Source organism: Thamnophis sirtalis, unplaced genomic scaffold (assembly GCF_051295495.1).
Source record: "Thamnophis sirtalis isolate CommonGarterSnake01/CBP01778 unplaced genomic scaffold, rThaSir2_p1.2 scaffold_10, whole genome shotgun sequence".
NCBI lineage: Eukaryota > Metazoa > Chordata > Lepidosauria > Squamata > Natricidae > Thamnophis > Thamnophis sirtalis.
In genome coordinates, this window is record NW_028261390.1 from 5,843,328 (window position 1) to 5,868,920 (window position 25,593).

The 25,593-nt window shown below is 45.6% G+C and overlaps 1 protein-coding gene across 1 annotated transcript in view; it reads left to right on the forward strand.

The window, feature by feature from the left end:
• Positions 1-721: 721 nt before the first annotated feature.
• The window catches only part of GC (GC vitamin D binding protein), a gene marked incomplete in the record, with an annotated part of 35,247 nt that continues 10,375 nt past the window's right edge, over positions 722-25,593 (forward strand). The window contains 5 exon segments of the mRNA XM_087723960.1: positions 722-875; positions 18,811-18,879; positions 21,648-21,780; positions 23,908-23,934; positions 23,936-24,120. Of these exon segments, the coding sequence (XP_087580086.1) occupies positions 18,863-18,879; positions 21,648-21,780; positions 23,908-23,934; positions 23,936-24,120 (362 nt within the window).

The following is a 25,593-nucleotide window of genomic DNA, read 5'->3' on the forward strand; positions in this document are numbered from 1 at the left end:
GATTGAAAAATTTTAGCAACCGGTTCTCTTCCCGGTTGCTGGGTGGATGTGGCCATGGGAGTGTGGCCTACTTGGTCTCCTCATGGTGGGGGGGGGCTTTTTTCCCTCCCCAGGTTCTGTAGGCTTTCCTTGAACCTCTGAGAGGACAAAAACGGCCTCCCCTGGGCTCCGGATTAGCAATAGCAATAGCAATAGCAGTTAGACTTATATACCGCTTCATAGGGCTTTCAGCCCTCTCTAAGCGGTTTACAGAGTCAGCATATCGCCCCCAACAATCTGGGTCCTCATTTTACCCACCTCGGAAGGATGGAAGGCTGAGTCAACCTTGAGCCGGTGAGATTAGAACCGCTGAACTGCAGATAAACAGTCAGCTGAAGTGGCCTGCAGTACCGCACCCTAACCACTGCGCCACCTCGGCTCTGGAAACGGGCTCAATTCTGGACTTCCAAAAGTTCTGCTCGACCCATTTTTCACCCTCTCCAGGCTCCATGCTCTGCCGAGTTAATTTTTAAGTCTAAACATGGTTTGGGGTCAATATTCCCCTTCTGACATATGTTTGCCTGATTCTGGACTTTGGCTTCCTCTCAGCCAGGCCAAGGATGCCTGTCCTCTGACCTTTGCGTGGCAATTAATGATTGATCAAATATAAATATATATATATATATATATATATATATATATATATATATATATAAAGGGAAGCCATATTTAAACACGGGCGTTCATTCATTGATTCCCCATTTGCAATCCAGCCGTAAGAAACAAGCCTTAAATGCACGACAATCCAGTGTGATTGTCAGGGAATTGTAAGATGAAGGCTGGGGTTGTAAGCCTCCTCCTGCTCCTGCTCGCATGGACTCACGGACTTCAGAGAGGTACGGTTTTTATATTGATCCTGATTCTCTCGGATGAAAAGAAAAAGCGGGTCATTTCTCCTTAGCCAACAAAGAACGGGCAGAAATTTGGCAGACTGGGTCGGGAAGCTGCATTGATTTTCTTGGGTCTTTCTTTGGTAGCAAGAAAAGAGTCATCAATTGTCCTTCAGCTTCCAAGATGTGTCCGACTCTTCATGTCCCCATAGATCCGTGTTGGCGAACCTATGGCACACGTGGCATGCACAGCCCTCTCTGTGGACATGGAAGCCATCGCCCCAGCTCATGCACGCATACTTCCCGCCATCCAACTAATTTTGGGGTCTCTGTTGTGTATGCACAGGGGCGTGATTCATGTGGGAAATGTGCATGCATGTGCAAGGGGAAAGGGGTTAGCATCGGGGGGGGTGTTGCATCCCCCACAGCCCGTTTTTGCTGCCAGGAGGCTGCAAGGAGGCCCACTAGGCCCAAAACGGGGAAGGGAGAGTGTGCATGCCAGGGGTGGGTTTCAACCGGTTCGCGGCGGTCCCTGCGATCCGGTTGGTCGCCGAACCCGGAAGTAAGTAACTTCCGGGAACGGCGAAGCCCCCCCCCCCCCCCGCACCCGTGCCCCCGCGCCCGCCCGCTCCTTACCCGGTTTTGCCGAATTCTGCGCTTCCACACATGCGCAGGACGCATACAGCGCCTGCGCGATCCTCCAGGAGCAGCTGGAGCATCGCACAGACGCTAGTACGCATGCGCGCACCGCGCGCATGAGCAAGGACGCCGCCGGCCTCATTCCAACCGAACCGGTTGGAACGAGGCGAGAAACCCACCCCTGGTGCATGCGTGGGGTTGGCAGGAACCCCAGGGGGCGCACATGTGTGCACAGGGGGGGCAAGGGTGTGCTGCCCGTACTCCAGGACTGGCCCATGTTCCTCCCCAACCAAATCTGTCCAAATCTGTTGCCAGATCCACTGGCGGGCCACAACAGATCCGTCTGCCATCAGTTCTTCTTGCTATGTGACCAGCCCATTTCAATTCTTTTACTCTCTTGATGATGCCCCAAACTTCTCTTTGTTCCAGTGGTGGGTTGGTAATTGTTTTACTACCGGTTTGGGGGGGGCGCGTGTGCTACGCCTTCTGCGTATGCCGAATCGGCAGCAGCCTCTGGTTCGTTCTCTAACCCACTTGCAGGTCTTTCTATCTTGTCTTCTATCTTGTCTTTGTGCCCCTCCTCGTAGCTTTTGTGTGGATGGTGAGGTTAGTACCCATGCTTCACCGACGTATCTTCGAGCAGGTAGCACGCACCGATCGAAACAACTTTGGAACAACTTGCCTCCAGAAGTTGTGAATGTCCCAACACTGGAAGTCTTTACGAAGATGCTGGATAGCCATCTGTCTGAAACGGTATAGGGTTTCCTGCCTAGGCAGGGGGTTGGACTAGAAGACCTCCAAGGTCCCTTCTATTCTATGTTCTACGATCTTTTCGGCAAAGAGTTCCCAATCCTTTAGGTTCCTACCATCCTTTTATTATCATCCTTATTGTTCCATCTGCAAAATCCCCCTAATGTGGCTTCCTTCATTATTCCTCACTGCGGGTGTTCCTCAAATGTGTCTACTTTAATTCTCAGAATTCCAAATGTTGGATGTTGGATAGCTAATTGTCTGAAACGGTATAGGGTTTCCTGCCTAGGCAAGGGGGTTGGACTAGAAGACCTCCAAGGTCCCTTCCAACTCTGCTATTGTATTGGATTGTATTGAAATAGAGGGAGGTTGGTTTTTTTGACGATTATATCTGTGGAACATTTAACATGAGAAAAAGACCAGCTGAGAAGGCTCTTGGTTTTGAAATGAAAAAAGGAATGATAATTCGCCCGCTGGCCTTTTTCATTAAACCCCGAAGCTGTTTTTCAGAGCTTAAGGGCATCGAATTACCTGATAATTAATATTTCCATTTCGCTGCTGTGAAAGCCATCCAGGCTCTGCCAAACCTCTAATTGGAATATTATTATTATGTTTTTGTTGCAATCAATAGAAAGCTCTCACAAAAAAAGAACAGGGGGGGAAAAGCCTTTCTCAAAAAGGGTTCAAAGACAGAGAAAGTTCTTTGAAACTATATCTGTCATGTCGCCGGTGGGCATAAAGGCCGTATCAAAATATAGAATGAAAGGCACAAGACTGCACGACAGGAACTGATATAAAAGTGGAAGGCGAGCAACAGATGAAATGAAAAGAATAAGATAAAGACAACCTCAGGTTTCTGAATCACACCTGTAATTTAGCCCAATCAGGCTCACTTATGTGATCTCATCTGAACTGTTGTTTTCAAATAGAGGGCTTATCTATGCACCAGTGATGGGTTTCAAAAAATTTTCGAACCTATTCTCTGGGTGTGGCCTCCTTTGTGGGAGTGGCTTGCCAGCCATGTGTTTTCTCTCTCTCTCTCTCTCTCTCTCTCTCTCTCTCTCTCTCTCTCTCTCTCTCTCTCTCTCTCTCCTTCCTTTTTTCTCTCTGCCCCTTTTTCCTTTTTTTCTTTCATCTCTCTCTCACTTTTTCTTTCTTTTTTATTTATTTATTTATTTCTTCCTTTCTTTCTCTCTCTCTTTCCTTCCTTTTGTCTCTGTCCATTTTTCCTTTTTTCTTTCATCTCTCTCTCACTTTTTCTTTCTTTTTTATTTCTTTCTTTCTTCCTTTCTCTCTCTCTCTCTCTCTCTCTCTTTCCTTCCTTTTGTCTCTCTGTCCCTTTTTCCTTTTTTTCTTTCATCTCTCTCTCACTTTCTTTTTTTCTTTCTTTCTTTCTTCCTTTCCTTCTCTTTCTCTCTCTCTCTCTCTCTCTCTCTCTCTCTCTCTCTCTCTGTGTGTGTGTGTGTGAGTGTGTGAGTGGTGGGTTTCAAAAAATTTTGGAACCTCTTCTGTAGGTGTGGCCTGCTTTCCGGGTCCACTGGTGGAACCTCTTCTAACCGGTTCGGTAGATTTGACAAACCGGTTCTACCGAACTGGTGCGAACTGGTAGGAACCCACCTCTGCTATGCACACTATATTGCCAAAAGTATTCGCTCACCTGCCTTTACTCCAGTGGTGGGTTTCAAAAATTGTTCGAACCTACTCTGTGGGTGTGGCCTCCTTTGTGGGAGTGGCTTGCCACCCATATGACTGGATGGGAGTGGCTTGCCACTCATGTGACCGGATATGAAATTATGAATTAGTACTTAGGTCGGTCCAAGTAGCTATTCAGAAACTCTGGCATTGAAGCACGCGGGTCTTAAACCTGTCAAGTTACAAGACCCTTGCACCCCTAACCCTTTAGGGGAAAAAAACTAGGGATCTTCAAACTTGACAGCTTTAAGAACTTGTGGACTTCAATTCCCAGAATTCCTCCCCCAGTCATGTTGGCTCAGAAACTCTGGCATTGAAGCATGCAAGTCAGTGGTGGGTTTCAAAAAATTTTGGAACCTCTTCTGTAGGTGTGGCCTGCTTTCCGGGTCCACTGGTGGAACCTCTTCAGTAGATTTGACAAACCGGTTCTACCGAATAGGTGCAAACTGGTAGGAACCCACCTCTGCTTTACTCGCATATGAACTTACAGTATTTAACCTGCGATTATGTCTTCCCGACTGAATTGCTGTTAGTATTTTTTTTCCCCCCTTTGGATTCCTTGTTGAGTCACTGGCACTGCATTAGTGTCCATAATGTGGCTAGAGATTTCCTTAGCCTACTCAATGCTTCATTCATTTTTATTATCCTACAGATGCACATCAGTTATAACGTGACGTCTCCAAATTAATGGCTTTTTTTTTTCATTATTCTTTGTGCTAATTATAGCTGGTCTGAATTTTATCAGTCTGGTTTTCATTTATCTGTTCTGTATTAATAGGAGTGTTGGGTAGAGAATGTGTAACAGCATCCATTAGACATCAGTCAGCAGAGATCTGGGGCATGGGGGCATGTCCATATGGGAATGCGTGGGGCAGGCAGAGGTTGAGGGGAGCAGGTTGTCCTGCAAGTATCTCGGTTCTATGGTATCTATTATTACTATTACTATTACTATTTATTAAATTTATAGGCTGCCCAATCCTGGAGGACTCCGGGCGGCTTACAGAAATAAAAATTTAGAAAAAAAGTAAAAACAAATAAAACAAATAGCACAGCAGATTAAAAGCGACACAACATGCACCCAGTCTAAGCGGGGCTGGACCTCAATCAAGAGGTCAACAGCCCCAGGCCTGCCGGAATAGCCAGGTTTTAATAGCTTTTCGGAAGGCCATGAGAGTGGGTAGGGTCCGGATCTCTGGGGGTAGCTCATTCCATAGGGCCAGAGCGGCAACAGAGAAGGCCCTACTCCGAGGCATCGCCAGCCGGCGTTGTCCAGCTGATGGCACCTGGAGAAGGCCCATCCTGTGTGATCTTATCGGTCTTAGGGAGGTGTGCGGCAGAAGACGGTCTCGTAGATGTCCGGGTCCTAGCCCATGCAGGGCTTTAAAGGCACCTTGAATCGTGCTCGGAGACCAATAGGAAGCCAATGCAGCTCGAGGAGGATAGGTGTAGTGTGGGTGTACCTTGGTACACCCAGTATCGCTCGTATCTAAAGCTTTAAAGGCAATAACCAGGAAACTTGAATGGCACCTGAACATCTATTGGGAGCCAATATAAGTTCATATGCGAGTAAAGGCAGGTGAGTGAATACTTTTGGCAATATAGTGTATATATCAGTGTGTGTGTGTGTGTGTGTGTGTGTGTGTGTGTGTGTGTGTGTGTGTGTGTGTGTGTTCCAGCATAATTCTGGAACGCCTTGAGCAATTTCAACCAAACCTGTCTGGAAAAAAAATACTATGGGGGTAAGACACACCCTTGGGGTGTGTGTTCTGTTAAGATACAGCCTGTTGTGCCTTAAAATGGCTTCTACTGTACTGCCATAAAAGGGCTTCTACTATGCAGAGTTGCCATGGTAATGGATTCACAGTACTCCACAAAGGTTTCTCCTCTGGTAAAGGAGAAAATGCAACATTAGAAATTACGTTTGGTCCGGACATTTTCCCCTATAAATAAATACCCGGATTATGCTGGGTTATCAGCTAGTATGTTATATAGGTAGTCCTATAACGTATAACCATTCCTTTAATGACTGTCCAAAGTTACAACAACAATGAAAAAGGTAACCTATATGACTATTTTTCACACTTACGAGCACTGCACTGTCCCCATAATTAAAATTCAGGCACTTGGGGATGCTGCAACGTTCGTTAAGTGTGAAAAACGGTTGTTAAGTCCCTTTTTTCAGCCCTAATTTCGAACTTCCAACGGTCACTGATCTTGTCGATCAGAAAGCTCGGCAGCTCTGAGGCTCAAATCCCTAGGACAGGTCTCCTGCATGAGTTGGACTAGATGGCTTCTAAGGTCCCTCCCAACTCTGTTACTGTTTACTAAACAAACTGTTGTAAATTGAGGACTACCTGTAGTATATAGAATACCAGAGCCAGAAGGGACTTTGGAGTCAGTGGTGGGTCGCGGATCCCGTTCCAACCGGTACGGTTGGAACGGGCCCGGTGGCGCCCACATCGATGCAGGCAGCGCGCACGGACATGCATCTTAGCGCCTCTGAAACGCTCCAGCTCGGCAGAGCATTGCGCAGGTGCTGTACACACCATGCGCGTGCGCAGAAGCGCAGAAACCTTAAAAGACAGGTAAGGAGCTCGGGCGGGGCCTCTGCAGCATCGTATCGGAACGGTATCTAGTGCTCCGGGGAGGCTCCGGTACGCCCGTAACTGGGCCGTACCCCCTGCAACCCGCCACTGTTTGGCGTGTATGATTTATGTTTTCTGTCACTGGGCTGGGTCAATCAATGGGAAAAGCAGGAGGCAGAGAAGAATAAGGGATTAACGCAAATCATGCCGAGGTGTTGTTGTGGTTGTGTGTGTGTTGTTGTTGGTTTTTTTGCCTTATTTTGAGCAGCCGGCTGCCGGCTGCCAATGAATCTTTTTTTTCTTTCTGAGAACAGATGTTGGAAGCGACAATAACATGGCTGAGCCTTAATTTCCCCTCCTGCCTCGCCATTGTAAGTGATCAAGGCAATTTTGCAACACTTTCATTATGACTCAAGGCAATCTGGATTGTTTGAGGGGAAGCAAAGCACATCGGTTCTTGGCGGGGGTCAATTTTCAATGGAGGTGTCACGTCGACAAGCTGCGCTTTGCCTTTTTTTCCCTTTCCATGGGCTCTGATATAATTTACTCCTGATGGACCCTGATTGCAGGGGATGTCAACTAAGCTGGCCTTTATTCTTTGTCCGAGCAAAGAATAAATTCAGGGCCAAAGTTAAAAACCGTACTTCGGTGTCTTGCCACATTTAGACATTGGCCAAGTCAATTCAAAGCTAGTTTGTTTGCTTGTGAACTCACTTCTGGATGGCTTTAAAAAAAACAACTTGTGACTCTAAACTGCCAAATGATAACTGCCCTCCGATTAGGTGATTAAAAGATGTATTAAAAACATATAGTGTTTTTTTTTCTTTGAGAAGATGTGTTCGGGAGGGAGGGAGAAGAGAATGGGAGGAAGGGAGGGAAGAAAAGAAGAGGAATAGAGGGAGGGAGGGAAGAAAGGAAGAGGAATAGAAAGAGGGAGGGAAGAAAGGAAGAGGAATAGAGAGAGGGGGGAAGAAAGGAAGAGGAATAGAGAGAGGGAAGGAAGAAAGGAAGAGGAATAGAGAGAGGGAGGGAAGAAAAGAAGAGAAATAGAGGGAGGGAGGGAAGGAGAGAATGGGAGGGAGAGAAGAAAGGAAGAGGAATAGAGGAAGGGAGGGAAGAAAGGAAGAGAAATATAGAGAGAAGGAAGGAAGGATGGAAAAAGAATATGGAAGGAAGAAAGGAAGAGGAATAGGGGGAAGGAAGGAAAGAGAAAGAATATGGAAGGAAGAAAGGAAGAGGAATAGAGAGAGGGAAGGAAGGAGAGAATGGGAGGGAGGGAAGAAAGAAAGATAGAGGAAGGGAGGGAAGAAAGGAAGAGGAATAGAGAGAAAGAAGGAAGGAAGAATATGGAAGAAAGGAAGAGGAATAGAGGGAAGGGAGGGAGGAAGGAGAAAGAATATGTAAGGAAGAAAGGAAGCAGAATAGAGGGAAGACAGGCAGGCAGGAAGAAAGAAGGAAGGAAAAAGAATATGGAAGGAAGGAAGGAAGGAAAGAAGGAGAAAAATTATGGAAGAAAGAAAGGAAGAGGAATAGAGGGAGGGAGGGAAGGCGGGTGGGAGAGAGAGAGGGAGGGAGCACGAGCACCTGGGAGGCCGAACTCTTAGACCCATCATCCCTGACCAGGAGCTAAGTAGGTTGGGTGGATGGAAGTTGTAGTTCCAGAAATGCAGTACTGGGTCAAGGTGGGAATCCATCAATCCATCAAGTGGAAATTTACCGACAAGGTTTAGCAATTGTTTACATGCACTTGCAGCCACAAAATGCCTCAGCTTACGGGAAGAGATAAGGCATTGAACTATGCATCCTTTCCCATGTGTTTTCCCGCTATTTGCTTCGTTTTGTTTATTTATATATCATGTGTTCCTTCCTAGCCATGAAGCCAATTGTCTATTTGCTAGTCTTCGAGGTCCAAGATTAGAGGCACTGTAATACCCACGTTTCCCCGAAAATAAGACCAGATCGTAGATTAATCTTTGCTCCAAAAGACACATTGGGTCTTATTTTCCAATTACCATATTTTTCGGAGTATAAGACGCACCTTTCCCACCCACCCCAAAAAAGAGGGTGAAAATCTGGGTACATCTTATACACCGAATACAGCATTTTTGGCCTCCTGAAACCCGCCGCCTTTGCAAAAAATGGACATGCAGAGGGTTTGGGAGGCTTGCAAAGTGCTCCTGGGGGCTGGGGAGGGCAAAAACCAGCAACAAAAGGGCTGGTTTTTTTGCTCGTTTCCCCCCCCCCCAGCCCGCAATAGCACTTTGCAGGCCTCTCAAATTCTCTGATGCCCTGTTTTTTTCACAAAAATGAGCTGTGTAGAGGATTTGGAGGTCCTGCAGAGTGCAAAAACTTTTGTTTATTTACCTCTTCAAAATCTTGGTGCGTCTTATGCTCCGGTGCGTCTTATATTCTGAAAAATACGGTAGATCTTATTTTCAGGGAAATACAGTATTAAATGTCTCCGTCTAGCTGACGATCTTAACTGGGGTTTATTTTGAGGGGGTAGGGCTTATATTACAAGCATCCTGAAAAATCATGCTAGGATTTATTTTCCAATTGGGTCTTATTTTCGGGAAAACACAGGTAGCTAAATTTTCTACTTCCATTTTCCTTCTCTATTGTTCTACCAAGAAATGTCCCATCTATTGTACAGCCTGGTCCCTGAAAGCAGAAGAATTGCGGGTGCCGTATGTGAAAAGGTTGTGTAGATTGGTCCCAAAGTCAGCCTTTCTACAAGACCGAGTCCTGATTTCAAAACACTCGGTTTCTATTTGATCAGATGTTGAGACTCTGGAAAGAATTCAAGGGAAAGAAACAAAGACAGCTAGGATGTCAGCATTCCAAATATCACCCAGAATTCAAGGCATAGCTTTCATCAAAGTTCCAATTTAATAAGAGAGACATGTTGGCACATCTGTGGAAAACCCAAATCTGAAAGCTTCCTGGGGTGCCCACCCAGTTGAAAGTTCAAGACTTTGCCCTCACACCCACAAGTCCATCACATGATCCAATCTTCCTCTGCCACGCTGGCATTTCCACCCATCTAATTCCAGTCAGGTGCAGAGGTGTGGAGACAAAAGATGACCTTGGGCTTCTAGAAAGGAATGTTTTTTATTTTGGCAACAACACATTCTGCTCCTTACTATTCCCCCTCCCAATTCCCCACTAATGAAACAGCATAGTAAAGAAAGAGAGAGTGTGTGTAGCAGGCCAAAGATCCTAAAAGGAATATGACTGCAGGCCGGACATAGGAGACTGGAGGTTAAAATGTGTGAAGAACGGTTGCAGGAATTGGGTTTGGCTGGTCTAGTGAAAAAAAGGACTAGGGGAGATATGATAGCTGTTCTGACCCCCCCTCCATCCGGTGATTAACGCCGACACAGGCTTACTGATAGCCACGCTTTATTCACAGCAATTACTCACAAGCAAAACATTGGCAGCAACCCAGACTCCCACAATTATAGTTATAGTTTATTGGTCTTGTATGCCGCCCACTCCCGGAGGACTCCGGGTGGCTTACAATAAAAAGGGTAAAGGGAATAAATAAGACAGACAACAATTTAAACAATTTAAAGGCAAGAGATACAAAACAAACAAGAGCTTCTCCAGCTTGTTTGAACGGTTGTGTCCTGCAAAAGGTCTCCTCCCAAAGTCTCTTCTTATATACTTCTTGGGAGGAGCCAAGCCACAACCACCTGGGCTTGATTATCTCTTATGAGTCTGTCTCCGTAATTGCTGCTTCCGTTTCTCCGCCCTTCTCTGCCTGGCATCAGGGACAAACTCCCTTCGATCTTCACCACTGCTCCAGTGCCTGGCATCAGGGACAAACTCCCTTTGATTTACCTGTACGAACATTTGTCTCAGTTCCGAGATCCAATCGGAGCGCTACTAAATCAAATCTCTGGAACAAAGCTTCACTCGTTTGAAGCAACCTATGGATATTCACTGTGAGGTTGTGTACAGGTAGTCCTCGACTTACAACCGTAATTGAGGCCAACATTTCTGTTGCTAAGTAAGACATTTGTTAAGTGAGTTTTGCCCCATTTTACGACTTTCTTTGCCATATTTGTTAACTGAATCACTGCAGTTGCTAAGTTAGTAACATGGTCGTTAAGTGGACCTGGCTTCCCCATTGACTTTGCTCGTCGGAAGGTCGCAAAAGCGGACACTGCAACCGTCAGAAATACGAGCCAGTTGCCAAATGCCCGAATTTCGATCACATGCGGCGGTCTTAAGTGTGGGAAACGGACATAAGCCACTTTTTTCAGTGATGTTGTAACTTTGAATCGTCACTAAACAAACTGCCGTAAGTTGATGTATGAATTTTATGTATTTTACGTATGAATATATAAGTCTGTGTGAGACTTGGAAGTACAAGCGTAATACATTTTTTTAACTGGTTTAGACTTCGTTCTGCCCCGACTTATTTGGAAATCAAAGGGGGGGGGATTTCTGTGTAAACATCGGCAACTTTGAGACTGAATTCCCACATTCCGTTATGGGATTGGAGGGTTTGTTTGGCCTGGTTGAGTGAGATATTGAAGTCGGGTATTTTCATTTGCTCATTCAGCAGAGGTTAAGCAAGCAGCCGAAGCCAGCAATAAGTTCTGGTTTTGAAAAAGGGGTTTAGCAATAGCAATAGTAACAATAGTTAGACTTATATACCGCTTCATAGGGCTTTCAGCCTTCTCTAAGCGGTTTACAGAGTCAGCATATTGCCCCCAACAACAATCCGGGTCCTCATTTTACCCACCTCGGAAGGATGGAAGGCTGAGTCAACCTTGAGCCTGGTGGGATTTGAACAGCCGAACTGCTGAACTGCAGTCAGTTGAAGGAGCCTGCAGTGCTGCATTTAACCACTGCGCCACCTAACATCTAGAAAACTGCTTGTGTAAGCAAGCCCAGCTGCTTTGGAAACTGGTTTTCCTACGCTGTTCCAGAGGTCTTCACGGGTGCCGGAAAAACAACATGAAAATGGGCGAAAATGGGCAAAAAACACACCGTTTTTCAGCCGTTTTCAGGCTGTTTCCAGGCTGTTTTTTTGGATCATTTTGGGGGCTTGGTGGGCGTGGCTTTGTGGGCGTGGCAGGAGAAGGATACTGCAAAATCCCCATTCCCTCCCCATCCCGCTAACCTGCTTTCCAGCTCCGTTCTCCTGTTCAGGGCAACAAAAAAAGATCAGCAGGGAGGCAGCAGGGGCGTGGCCAGCCTATTTGCCGGTTCTCCAAACTACTCAAAAATCCCGCTATCGGTTCTCCAGAATCTGTCATAACTGGCTGAATCCCACCTCCCACCTGTTTCCCCCAAAATTATGTCCTATGGCAGTCAATATAAAGATCACGGCTAGGTTTTCTGTGCTAATTTCTAATTGGTGATGATGATTTAGCTCAGCCAACTTGCTGCTCCAACTTAATTGACCCCAATTTGTTGGATTAGCCATTCATTAACAAGTCTTTTAAACACACACTGCAGAAACATGCATCGCAACATTTTCTCTGGAGCTTTATTAATTGAGCGGGATTTCTTTCGCATAATTCAATCTAGAAGTGAAAAGCTTAAAAAAACCAAATGACAATGATCAACACAAGTCTGCCCCCTTCAGGGTGTTGCAAGAATAACACACTTTCCCTTCCATTTTTTGCTCAATACAAGGTTATCCAATGTCCAGCTTGTGGATAAGAATCTCCATATAAATGCATTCAGGTCGGTCAAGGAATAAGTTGCAAAAACAGAGAATTATTCTGGCCGTTTGACATCTCCTGTAAATATCAATGTTCGCTTGCCAACCAACTGATGTTGTGTGTTCCACAAAAGGAAAATTGCTGTGCGGTGTGAGTAGATGGTTTTCTATAAATTACACAAATACTTCTGGTGTGCAGAGAAGAGCAACAAAGAGGATTAGGGGACTGGAGGCTAAAGCATATGAAGAACGGTTGCAGGAACTGGGTATGTCTCGTTTAATGAAGAGAAGGACTAGGGGAGACAGGATAGCAGTCTTCCAATATCTCAGGGGATGCCCCAAAGAAGAGGGAGTCAAACTACTCTCCAAGGCACCTGAGGGTAGAACAAGAAGCAATGGGTGGAAACTAATCAAGGAGAGAAGCAACTTAGAACTAAGGCGAAATTTCCTGACAGGGAGAACAATTCATCAGTGGAACAATTTTTCTCCAGAAGTTGCAAATGCTCCAACACTGGAGCTTTTTAAGAAGATGTTGGTTATCCATTTGGTGTAGGGTTTCCTGCTTCAGCAGGGGGTTGGACTAGAAGACCTCCAAGGTCCCTTCCAACTCTGTTATTCTATTTTAACAACTTTCACCTGATTAGTAAATTTTATTTATATATATATATTTATTCCACTGTTATTTTTTATAAATAAGTTGAGGCAGAAAACGTACCTAATACTCCTTCCTCCTTCTATTTTCCACACAACAACCCTTTGAGGTTGGTTGGGCTGAGAGTGGCCTAAAGTTATCCAGCCAGCTTTCATGGCTAAGGCAGGATTAGAACTCACTGTCTCCTAGGGATCAGCCCAAAGTTAACCTGCCTAAGGCAGGTCTAGAACACATAATCTCTTGGTGACTGGCCCAAAATTATACAGCTGGCTTTTATGCCTAAAGTAGAACTCACCTAAGGGACCCGGTGGCTCAGTGGCTAAGACGCTGAGCTTGTTCATCAGAAAGGTTGGCAGTTCGGTGGTTCGAATCCCTAGCACCGCATAACAGAGTGAGCTCCCATTACTTGTCCCAGCTTCTGCCAACCTAGCAGTTCAAAAGCATGTAAAAAATGCAAGTAGAAAAATAGGAACCACCTTTGATGGGAAGGTAACAGCATTCCATGTGCTTTTTGGTGTTGAGTCATGCCATCCACATGACCACGGAGACGTCTTTGGACCACGCTGGCTCTTCGGCTTTGAAACGGAGATGAGCACCGCCAGGGGTGGGTTCCTGCCAGTTCTCACCTCTTCTATAGAAGAGGTTCTACAAATCTACAGTGCCGTTTAGAACCGGTTCCAGTTCCCTCCCCCCGCCCGTCCACACATCATCAAGATGAAGAGCGAGAGGAGGAATTCTGAGAGTTGAAGTCCACAAGTCTTAAAGCTGTCAAGTTTGAACACCCCTGGGGTATTTTTTCTAAAGGGTTAAGGGGTGCAAGGGTCTTGTAACTTGACAGCTTTAAGACTTGCACACTTCAATGCCAGAGTTCCTGAGCCAACATGACTGGAGGAGGAATTCTGGGAGTTGAAGTCCACAAGTCTTAAAGCTGTCAAGTTTGAACACCCCTGGGTTTTTTTCCTAAAGGGTTAGGTCTTGTTAGGTCAGCTTTAAGACTTGCGCACTTCAATCCCAGAGTTCCTGAGCCAACATTTTGGTTGCTAATCAAGAGCGTTGTTAAGTGAGTTTCACCACATTTTACAAGTTGGCCACGCCCACCCAATCACATGGCTGCCAAGCCACTCCCACTCGGTCACATGGCCAGCAAGCCACCCCCCACCCGGTCACATGGCCGGCAAGCCACTCCCACAAAGCAGGCCGCACCTACAGAAGAGGTTCTAAGAAATTTTTTAAAAAAAAAACACCACTGAGCATCGCCCTCTAGAGTCAGGAACGACTAGCACAGGTGTGTGAGGGGAACCAACACGGCTCTGTGGCTTTTAGTGAGAGACTGGCTGCTAATTTGCAAACCATTTACATGTTCTTGTCTACTTAGATAACACCATAAATTAGATCCATTATGAACAATGCCTTCACAAAAAAATAACAATAACATAGACCTTTTCTTTTCTTGCAACTATCAAAATACTTTTAAGTTTATTCCTTCCTTCCTGAAAAGGATCCAGCTGGCTTTCTATCGTTTTTTTTCTTCTCAGTTTGTGATTTGCTCTGCCTCTCTGTTTGCAAACACAAGCAGTGCACTTTCAGATGAGTTACGGTGGCCACTGTATCCTTTAATGCCTCCTGGTTCTTTGAATTTTTGTTTTTGCCGTGTTTAACGAGCCTTCTCTTTGTTGCTCTATTCCCTCAAGGAGCAAAGCTTCCTTCTTAGCCATTTTATTTTCAATTTCCGAAAAGAGTGTCAACACCTGAATTGAGCTGGCATTTAATCATTTGTGACAGTTGAACAGTTTCCATCCTCTCTAGGTTGCCTTTTCCTGTTCTTTATTTTTCAGCTTTGTTCTACCTTCAGGTATGTTGTCACTAACTTGTTATTGTAAAATGCCCAGAGAGCTTTGGCTTTTTTTTTCAGTATATTCAGTATATAAATAAAACTCAGGGTGGGTTTTTTTTTTATTTACTTCAAAGCTGAAACCTTATAAAACCCTTAGCTGAAAAATACAGTTCTACTGAAGGAATCTTATTTTCCTCAAGACATTCTGGTATATTTACTTCCCTTCCCTACCACTTCGGAAATGTGCGCGCGGGCTCAGCCTTCTGTGCATGTGCTTTTGGCGGAAAAAGGGCCTAAATGGGATGCCGTAGAGCCGGGGTGGATGGGTGGGGCCACCCGCGATTTCCGCTACCCGTTCAGGCGAACCAGTCTGAACCGGCTGAATCCATTTGAAGCTCACTCTGTCTTGGAGTGAGTCAACGTTGATGTATTCTTTCCGTTTTTCAAAACGCAGAAGCAAACTTAGAACAGAGCGAAAAAAGAGAGAACCAGGTAGGTGTTTGTGCCACCAAACTTTTGGAAGACATATCCAGGTCCAAGGTCCAAGCCGGGAGAAAGGCACCGGAGGCGAAATGGAGGCTGATGGGCAAGAGGGTGAATTTATTGATGAAGCAGAACCACCAAGCAGGTGTGATTCTGGGCAGCTGACCAAATGGAGTTGAGAATGAGTGGGGTTTATACCGTTTCTTGGGCTTTTGAACTTGAGCTTCCTGTTCCTGTGCAAGAACATGCATTCTATTGGCTGTTGTCAGGAACACCACCACCACCCCGGTGCCATGTACAAATCCTAAGAGTTTGTCTGAGCTAGGTTTGGTTCAAGTTTAGGCTGATGCAATGAAGGGGCTTGTTGGGCAATTCCTGTTGTGGCTGAGGGCTAACCCTATCTTTGTTAGGAGGAGGAGGAGAGGAGGAGGAGGAGGAGAAGGAGGAGGAGGAGGACGACGACGACTCTGGGCTCCTTGGTGTTCTCTGAGCTTGGTTGTTTTCATGCAGATGTTTTATCACCCAAGCTAAATATCATAAGTTATAGATGGGAGAGAGATTTGCAGCAGCAGCAGCAGCAGCAGCAGGAGGAGGAGGAGGGAGGAGGAGGAGGAGGAGGAGGAGAGGAGGAGGAGGAGGAGGAGGAGGAGGAAGAAGAAGAGAATGACGACCATGACAACTAGGACTTTGGGGTCTTTGGTGCTCTCTGAGCTTGGTTATTTTCTTGCAGATGTTTCATTTCCCAAACTAGGTAACGTCATAGAAGGGAGAAGGATTTGCGGGAAGGAAGAGGAGGAAAACTTGCTTCTAATCACTGCAGTGATTCACTTAACAACTGTGGCAAGAAAGATTGTAAAAGAGTGCAAAACTCACTTAAGTCATTGAGTCCACCAGAACTGGCCAGCTTGTGAACATGATTCATCAGCATAATTCCTAGGGATCCCCAATGGTCCATTCAGTTGTCTACCCCAGCCACTGTGCCTCTGTGTGTTGCTCTGCCGTTTGGCAGAAGAGGGATCTTTTTTCTTTCAAATTTTCCTTTTTTGCATAGTTACCGACTTTGTGTCGCGTCAGGTCCACGCAGGAGAAGTAGCCGTAGTCTTTGTTTCATCTGGCATTGTTCTGATTCCCCAGGTGGATCTTGAAAATGAAAAAAAAATGAGTCGCTGTGATGGCAAATCTATGGCCCGCGTGTCCAAATTGGCACACGAAGAAGCCATGTCACCGAGCACATGCGCCCTTGCCTGTTTGTCTTCTGGGTTTCTGCATGCATGCGCGTGCGATGATCAGCTGTCCTTCGAGCGCGTAGCAGTGCCAAAAACCAGCCTGCACATGCGCGCTGATCAGCTGATTGTTGGAGCAGTCATACACACTAAAACCTGGAAATTCGGCTTTCCTGGAGTGCAATCCCTTTGCACGCGCAGCAGTGCTGTAAACCGCGTGCTGGCCAGCTAATCATCAAGCAGACATGCGCTCTAGAACGGGAAAGTTCGGCTTTTCTGGAGCGCGGCCCCGACGAGCGTCCGCACACATGCGTGCATGCGATGACCATCACTGCTTTGAGGGGAGGTGGCGCAGTGGTTAAATGCAGCACTGCAGGCTACTTCAGCTGACTGCAGTTCTGCAGTTCGGCTGTTCAAATCTCACCGGCTCAAGGTTGACTCAGCCTTCCATCCTTCTGAGGTGGGTAAAATGAGGACCCGGATTGTTGTTGGGGGCAATATGCTGACTCTGTAAACCGCTTAGAGAGGGCTGAAAGCCCTATGAAGCGGTATATAAGTCTAACTGCTATTGCTATTGCTATGTTTAGAATTTCAGGCTTTCTCCATTTTTTTTTTTAATAAATCAGGGAAGACATCAGAACACTAATGGGGAGTGTTAGATAAGCTCCACGTTGGGAGAGCAAGTACGCTCAGAGAAGCGTTGTGAGAGTTGTGTTGGAGAACACACAAACCAGCATACAGAGACACTGCAGTTTAAATAGGCTTTTACTTTCATGGAAATAAAGGTATCAGAGTCCATCAAAACAGTCCAAGTCATACACGGATAAAACAGTCAGTCATCAACAATCTTTCAGTTAAGGGATAATCCTAATAACATAGTCCAGTAATCATATCATCAGTCCGGTACACTAAGTTTGCTAACAGTTGCAAAAACTTACAATAGCTCACGGCACTTCCAGATCAGCCCAGCATCTAGCAAACAGTCTTAAGGAATAGCAATAGCAGTAGACTTAGCAGTAGACTTATATACCGCTTCATAGGGCTTTCAGCCCTCTCTAAGCGGTTTACAGAGAGTCAGCATATTGCCCCCAACAATCTGGGTCCTCATTTTACCCACCTCGGAAGGATGGAAGGCTGAGTCAACCCTGAGCCGGTGAGATTTGAACCGCTGAACTGCTGATCTAGCAGTAGCCTGCAGTGCTGCATTTAACCACTGCGCCACTGCGCCACCTTAGGACCAATATGTCCTAAGTAGCTGGAGAGAAGAAAGAGAAGGAGGCTTTTTATTCAAAATGCTCTTTTAATCGGCGATTATCAAACCGTATTGAAGGGCCTTTAAGTACACAGAAGTCATCGTTTTAAATGGATGTTCTCCATTTAAGCCAAGATTTATGGCCTCTAAAGGAGGAACTATCTCGAGTCGGAGCTAAACGGATATAAATGAAGCTTTGAGAGATCGGCTGAGCGATTGGGGAAGGTTTTTCAACTCCGTTTCTATCAACTAAGCTGTCGGAAGAGGAACAATCAACGTAATTTTTATAGGTTTAAAAATGGATATGTATATATTTTGTTTCGGTGCGCTTGATTTATTACAAACAGGATGGATGTTCAAAAAGGTCGGGTTTCATAACTGAAGCCTGTGCTTTTCTACTTGTGATCAAAGTGATCAGGAGTGAAATCAACTTACCTTCGCTACCTGTTTGTAAATGTGAGCCGCACGTGCCACCTCTGTGTGCGCGCAGGACCTTCCGTGCATGCGCAGGGAGTCAAAAACGGGATGTGATGACGTCCGGGCGGGTGGGTGGAGCCTCCCACCGCCACCACTACTGGTTCACCAGCTGAATTGCACTACTGAAAGTGATAATATAATTTGTTATGGCAAAGAAGTGGCTATTCCTTACATCCTTGCTGAGTGCAAGAAGCAAGTTTTCCTTCTCCTGCTCCTCCTCTTCCTCCTTCCTTCCTTCTTCTTCTTCTTCTTCATCATCATCATCTTCTTCTTCTTCTTTGTCTTCTTCTTCTTTTCCTCCTTCTCCTTCTCCTCCTCCTCCTCCTTAATCTCCACTCCTTTCTTCCAACCACTGATAAAATCAATTCCATGTTTGATAGTATTCTGTATCTTCTTTCTGTTTGATTTTCAATGTCAATCTATCCATTTCTGCACAATCTAGCATCTTCTTAATTATCTCTTCATCTCGCAGTGTTTCTTCATTTTTCCAACATTGTGCGAATCTAATCCTCGCTGCTATTACATCTAATATTAAATACATAGTTATCTAATTTTTTTCTGATATAAAAAGCAGTTGAGATTTAAAATCTACATGTTTCCCTATCATCATTTATAACCACCTGTGCATCTTTTTGGTTACATTTCTAACAGAGTTTCATCTTTTGTTTTGACAGGCAAGGATTACTTCAAAGAAAAAGTCTGCAATGAATACAACGCATTGGGGAAATGAATTTTCGCTCCATGTATGTATTTTGAAACTGGATTTATTTTTTGGAGTTCAGAATATTGGCATATAGCATATTTTTCAGAGTATAAGACACACTGGAGTATAAGATGCACCAAGATTTTGAAGAGGCAAATTTTTAAAAAAAGTTTTTGCACTCTACAGACTTCCCAAAAAAGGGCATAAATAACCTTTAGAAGGCTTATAAGAGCCGAGGTGGTGCAGTGGTTAGGGTGCAGTACTGCAGGCCACTTTAGCTGACTGTTATCTGCAGTTCAGCAGTTCTAATCTCACCGGCTCAAGGTTGACTCAGCCTCCCATCCTTCCGAGGTGGGTGAAATGAGGACCCAGACTGTAGATATGCTGACTCTGTAAACCGCTTAGAGAGGGCTGAAAGCCCTATGAAGCAGTATATAAGTCTAACTGCTATTGCTATTGCTCCGGGGGGGGAGGCAAAGATGAGCAAAAAGCGGCCCATTTTTTGTAAAAATGGGCCAGTTTTTGACCCCCCAAAAAGGGCATGCATAGCCTTTAGGAGATAGAATAATCTGGGGGGCTGGGAGGGCAAAACTGTGCACAAAACAGCCCATTTTTTCACTGATTTCTGCCCTCCCCAGCCCCCAGGAGCACTCTGAAAGCCTCCTAAAGGCTCTGCACGGCCATTGTGATGAAGGGGGAAGGGCTTTGGGAGACAAAATGCTGTATTCAGTGTATAAGATTCACTCAGTTTTTCAGCCTCTTTTTTGAGGGAAAAAGGTGCGTCTTATACGCCGAAAAATACGGTACTTTACTTACTGTGCATAGAAACCAGGAGGGCCCCAAAGGATAGATCAAAGTACAGATAGTCCTTACGGCCACAATTGAGCCCCAAATTTCCGTGGCTAAGCGAGACAGTCATTGAGTGGATTTTTGCTCCGTTTTACAACCTGCCTTGCCACACTTGTTAAGTGAATCACTGTGGTTGTTAAATGAGTAACACGGTTGTTAAGTGAATCTAGTTTCCCCCCCCTCAGTCTGACTTTGCTTGACAGAAGGTCGCAAAAGGGGATCACGTGACCCCGGGACACCGTCGTAAATATGAATCAGTTGCCAAGCATCTGAACTTTGATCCTGTGACCAGGGGGATTCAACGGTCGTAAGTGTGTAAATGGTGATAAGTTCACGTTTTTTTCAGTGCCGTTGTAACTACGAATGGTCACTAAATGAACTGTTGTAAGTCGAGGATTATCTGTATCAGCCAGAAATAGGAAATACAGGTAGTTCTTGACTTACGACTACTTGGTTACCAACTGTTCCAAGTTACAACAGATTCTCGCAAAGCTAGTCATGACCTGATTTTGAAGTTACAACACACACAGACACAAATACACACACACACACACACACACACACACACACACACACACACATCATGGTCATATGATCACATTTGGGGCACTTGGCACCCGGACTCACCTTAATGGCTATTTTGCAGTCACATGGCCATAATTTTTGATCAGGTTGTTTTATCAAATTTACTTCTTATTTCAAGCAAATAAATAAATAAATACCCATTGCATAAAATAAATTCACAACGTCCCCTTAACAATTGCCACAAAAAAAATGCTGTGAAATGGGGTCCAGTCCCATAAGTCAGGGTGCCAAACAACACCCCCAACTCAATAAAACTCCAAGGCTTGTGTTTCCTCAAAGTTTTTTTCTTTCTTCCTTTCTTTTTCTTTCTCTTTCTCTCTCTCTGTGTGTGTGTGTGTGTGTGTGTGTGTGTGTGTGTGTGTGTGTGTGTGTGTGTGTGTTGGGTTTCAAAATTTTTGGAACCTCTTCTGTAGGTGTGGCCTGCTTTCTGGTGGAACCTCTTCTAACCGGTTCAGTAGATTTGACGAACCGGTTCTACCGAACTGGTGCGAACTGGTAGGAACCCACCTCTGGCCTGGAAGCAGCAAATGCCTGGCCCACGGTGCTTCTGCCAGTGAGAATGAAAACATGTGCGCTCCCCACAAGCTCCCTGTTTTCGCTGGCAGAGGGCTACCAAAACAAACAAGGTGTTTAGCGCTACTCAGGTGACCCTGAGGACAGAGATAAACATCCAAGTGCTTCCAGGACCCTCTAAAAGGATGCAAAGGACCAGCTGTCTGCAAGGAGTATCAATCCTTCCATCCCCCACCATCCAGTCAGAGCCGAAGAAGCTTCTTGGATGAGAAGCGAAACGGCTTCAAAGAAAAACCAGAAAGTCCACTTGCCTCCTGTAGAAAGAGCCTTTAGGACAACCCTGACCTGGATGGCTGAGAATTTCCATAAGCACCTGGAGTTGATCTATGTTGATCTGAGTGCCGGTTGCCGGCGGAGAGATGCTGGAATCTTTTTGTTCTCTTTTGGGCTGGTTGATTGCCTCTTTTGCATTGTCTGTAAACGTGGTTAATGTCTATGTGTCTGTCGATGGCTGATTTGTCAGAGGGCCAGACTTCTTCGGCAAGCTCTATCCCTTTTTAATATGCATCTGCTCTGGAAGAAAAACCCTCCACGGCAGCCGAGCTCTTAGCTCCACAACGCCAACAAGCAGACCTTTAAAACCAGGTGTCAATGTCGGATTCGGCCTTTCCCAAGGTCTTGTTTCCCAGTCCACCATCTCTTCGGGACGGTTCAGGTCCTGCTGGACCGTCCAGGGCAAAAGTGTCATCGGCGGATTCAGACAGTCGAATCCGCACAATGTAACGTTGCGACGTTGGCTCCTCCTCTCCCTCCTTTAAAACCAGGCGTCAAGTCACTTTTCTTTCAACTTGGCTTTTGCAGATCAATCGTCATAAACAGCAGGAAGTATTCCAACGCCACTTTTGAACAAATCATCAGCCTCGTCAACGAAATGGTCGACTTGGGCAAAAAATGTTGTGCGGACGGAGCTGATCCAGACTGCTACGAAAACGAGGTAAAGTTCTGCATCCATCCAGGCAGATCCAGTCTTCCGCAGACCGGAGATGATTGGGTAACAATAGAAAAAAAAATTTAGAATAGAGCAAGGGGGGGGGTTGTCTTCCGGCAGGCAATACTGCCGGTTCACTCGTGGGTGTGCTGCGGGCGCACGCACACTTCATATGTACAGCGCAGTAAAAATTGTTCTGCGCATGCGCAGCAGTGAAAAACAAGATGGCAGCACCTACAGAGCCGCCCAGAGAACTGGTTTGGGGGTGTAGCAGGCCTGGGTTGCTGCCGGTTACAGTGACCCAGTTCACCAAACAGCTATCGGTTCGGTCAAAATCGGTCCAAACTGGTAGGAACCCACCACTGGAATAGAGTGGAGTGGAGTGGAGTGGAGTGGAGTGGAGTGGAGTGGAGTGGAGTGGAGTGGAGTGGAGTGGAGTGGAGTGGAGTGGAGTGGAGTGGAGTAGAGTAGAGTAGAGTAGAGTAGAGTAGAGTAGAGTAGAGTAGAGTAGAGTAGAGTAGAGTAGAGTAGAGTAGAGTAAAAAATGCAAGTAGAAAAATAGGGACCCGCTTTGGTGGGAAGGTAACAGCGTTCCGTGCGCCTTCGGCATTGAGTCATGCCGGCCACATGACCACGGAGACGTCTTCGGGCAACGCTTCAGCTTTCAAACGGAGTTGTGCACTGCCCCCTAGAGTCAGGAACAACTAGCACGTAGGTGCGAGTGGAACCTTTACCTAATATTATCTAGGCCTATTTACAAAGACTATCGACATGTACTCCGTGTTTGAAAGAAACCTATCGTTGAAAACGGGTGGAATCTCTATTTAGAGATGGGATGTGTGTGTAAAGAGACTGGTGAACCTTGCAGGACAGGAAGCAATGAGACCCCCTCTTTCCCCCCTCCCCCCAAAAAAAATCCCTCAAACCTTTATCTGGCTGGTTCCAAAAGAATGCAGTCAGTCTGGTGAGATTCTCGTAAATAGGTTGACAGCAATAAAGAAGCAACTCTGATCAGCTCACAGTGCCTGACCAATTGCTCGGAGCTAGCATGGAAGACAAGTATACTGCCTTCGGGCCAGCCTGTGATGCTCCTTGAGATAGATAGCTGGCTTCAGTGGAAAAATGTGACAGGCAATTAAATGAAACTTTGCTGATCGAGAGTAGAATTGACCTCCGCTTCTGCCCCCTCCAGGGAAACTTGTGGGAATAAAGGAGAAAATGTGTAACTCGGGGTTGAAACGAGAGGTTCTTGGTTCTCTCTTAACTTGGTTAGGTTTTCTCGCAGACATTTCATGCCTCGAGCTAGGTAATGTCTTCATAAAAGGGAATGAGGTTGGTAAAGGAGGAGGAGGAGGAGGGAGGAGGAGGAGGAGGAGGAGGAGGAGGAGGAGGAGGAGGAGGAGGAGGAGGAGGAGGAGGAGGAGGAGGACAACGACTGTGAGGTCCTTGGTGCTCCCTGAGTTCGGTTGTTTTCTTGCAAATTTTTCATTACTCAAATTAGATAATATCATTAATGCTAGATGGGAGTGGAAAGGGACATGGTGGCTCAGTGGCTAAGACGCTGTGCTTGTCGATCAGAAAGGTCGGCAATTGGGCGGTTCGAATCCCTAGCATCACATAACAGAGGGAGCTCCCGTGACTTGTCCCAGCTTCTGCCAACCTAGCAGTTCGAAAGCACGTAAAAAATGCAAGTAGAAAAAAAATAGGGACCACCTTTGGTGGGAAGGGAACAGCGCTCCGTGCGCCTTCGGCATTGAGTTATGCCGGCCACATGACCATGGAGACGTCTTCGGACAGCACTGGCTCTTCGGTTTTGAAATGGTAGATGAACACCGCCCCCTAGAGTTGGGAACGACTAGCACATATGTGCGAGGGGAAGCTTTACCTTTACCTTAGATGAGAGTGGGGTTTGACCTCTGTTCATATGGATGCAAACTTCACTCCCTTCTAGCACTGATGATGTTATCTAGTTGGGTCACGAAACGTCTGCAAGAGAACAACCAAGGTCGAAGATCGCCAAGGACGCCTCAAAATTGGATGGGGGATAATAACATGCAACCCTTTCTTTCTCTGCCCCCTTCCTTCCATCTCTTTCCTTTCCCACCAACCCTCGCCCTCTCCCCTCCAACAAAGTCTACGGCTTTCTCTGAGAAATCCTGCCACCCCCGATGCTCCTTTCCCAAGACACCCCGGGATCGCTGGATGCTGCACCCAGGAAGGTCTTGCTCGAAAGCTCTGTTTGGCAGCCTTGAAACACCACCCAAAGGACTTCCCGACTTATGTGGAGCCCACCAACGAGGAAATATGTGAGGCCTTCAAGAAGGACCCTCAGGGATTTGCAGAGAGGTGAGGTGCAGAAAGCGTCCGTTGTCTTCATTTTGGATTTCTCCACATGTCCCAAAGGTGCTTTTTTCAAGAGGGAACTGGGCTTCCATTGTTCTTTCGCTTCTTCGTGACCCGTCAAAACCGTGGTCCACTAAAGCGCGCCCGATTAAAGCGCGTGCCTGACGTCATCAGCAGCGCGACAAAAAAAAATTAAAAATAAATTAAATTAAAATTAAATTAAAGCAAGCTGATTCACATAAAGGTAAGGGTTAGGGTTAGGGTTAGGGTTAGGGTTAGGTTAAGGGTTAGGGTTAGGGTTAGGGTTACGTTAAGCGTTAGGGTTAGGGTTAGGGTTAGGGTTAGGGTTAGGGTTAGGTTAAGGGTTAGGGTTAGGGTTAGCATTAGGTTTAGCGTTAGGTTAAGGGTTAGGTTTAGGGTTAGGTTAAGGGTTAGGGTTAGGGTTAGGTTCAGGGTTAGTGTTAGGTTTAGCGTTAGGTTAAGGGTTAGGGTTAGGGTTAGGGTTAGGGTTAGGTTAAGGGTTAGGTTTAGGGTTAGCTTTAGGGTTAGGTTTAGGGTTAGGTTTAAGGTTAGGTTTGGGGGGGTTAGGGTAAGGTTTTCGCTTTAATTTTAAATTTACCGCTCACAGCGCGATGTTTTCGTCGCGCTGTGATGACGTCACATACGCGCTTTCGTTGAGCGCGCTTTAGTCTACCGCGGTTTTGTGGTGGAACCTCGCTTCTTATCTAAGAAGCTTCTTCAGTTCTGACTGAATGTTGGAGAATGGAAGGATTTATAGCAGTTATCTGGCCCTTAGTACTATTCTTGACAGTCATGGAGGCCACTTGGAGATTTATCGAGTGGCCTCCATGACGTCTTCAAGGAAAAACAAAGGAAGTCCAGTTGCCTCTTGAAAAAAGCATCTGTCAGGTTTCCAAATGATGCTCTAATTAATTCACACATTTTTTATTTATTCTCATGCAATCCCAGCTTGAGTTGGATCCCCAAATTATTATTCTTTTTGTTTTAATTCATATTTTTTAACTTGAACGTATCATCTTCCATTGAACAGTGTATCATTGGGTACAAGTGTTTGTACAATTACAAAGATTTACAATATTCATTGCATTAATGATAATCCTCTGATCTTACAATATGAACAATCAGCATTATAACTATTCCTTTCTCCCTCTTAACGTATCTTCTAATGAAAAAGTAATATTATATTGAGTATGGTGATCTTAACAATCATATATAATATTCATCATATTGTTTACATCTCTATCTTAACCTATATTCTTTATTTTACTAGTCTCCATTTATTTCTCACTTCTGTTTTTATTCTCCAACCATCCATAAAATAACCCCCATGTCATATAATATTCCATTTGTTCTTTCTCTTTTTTTAGCAAGCGTTAACCTATTCATTTCTGCACGTTCTAATATTGTCCTAATCACATTCGCCTCTGTAGGACTCTCATTCCGTTTCCAGTTTTT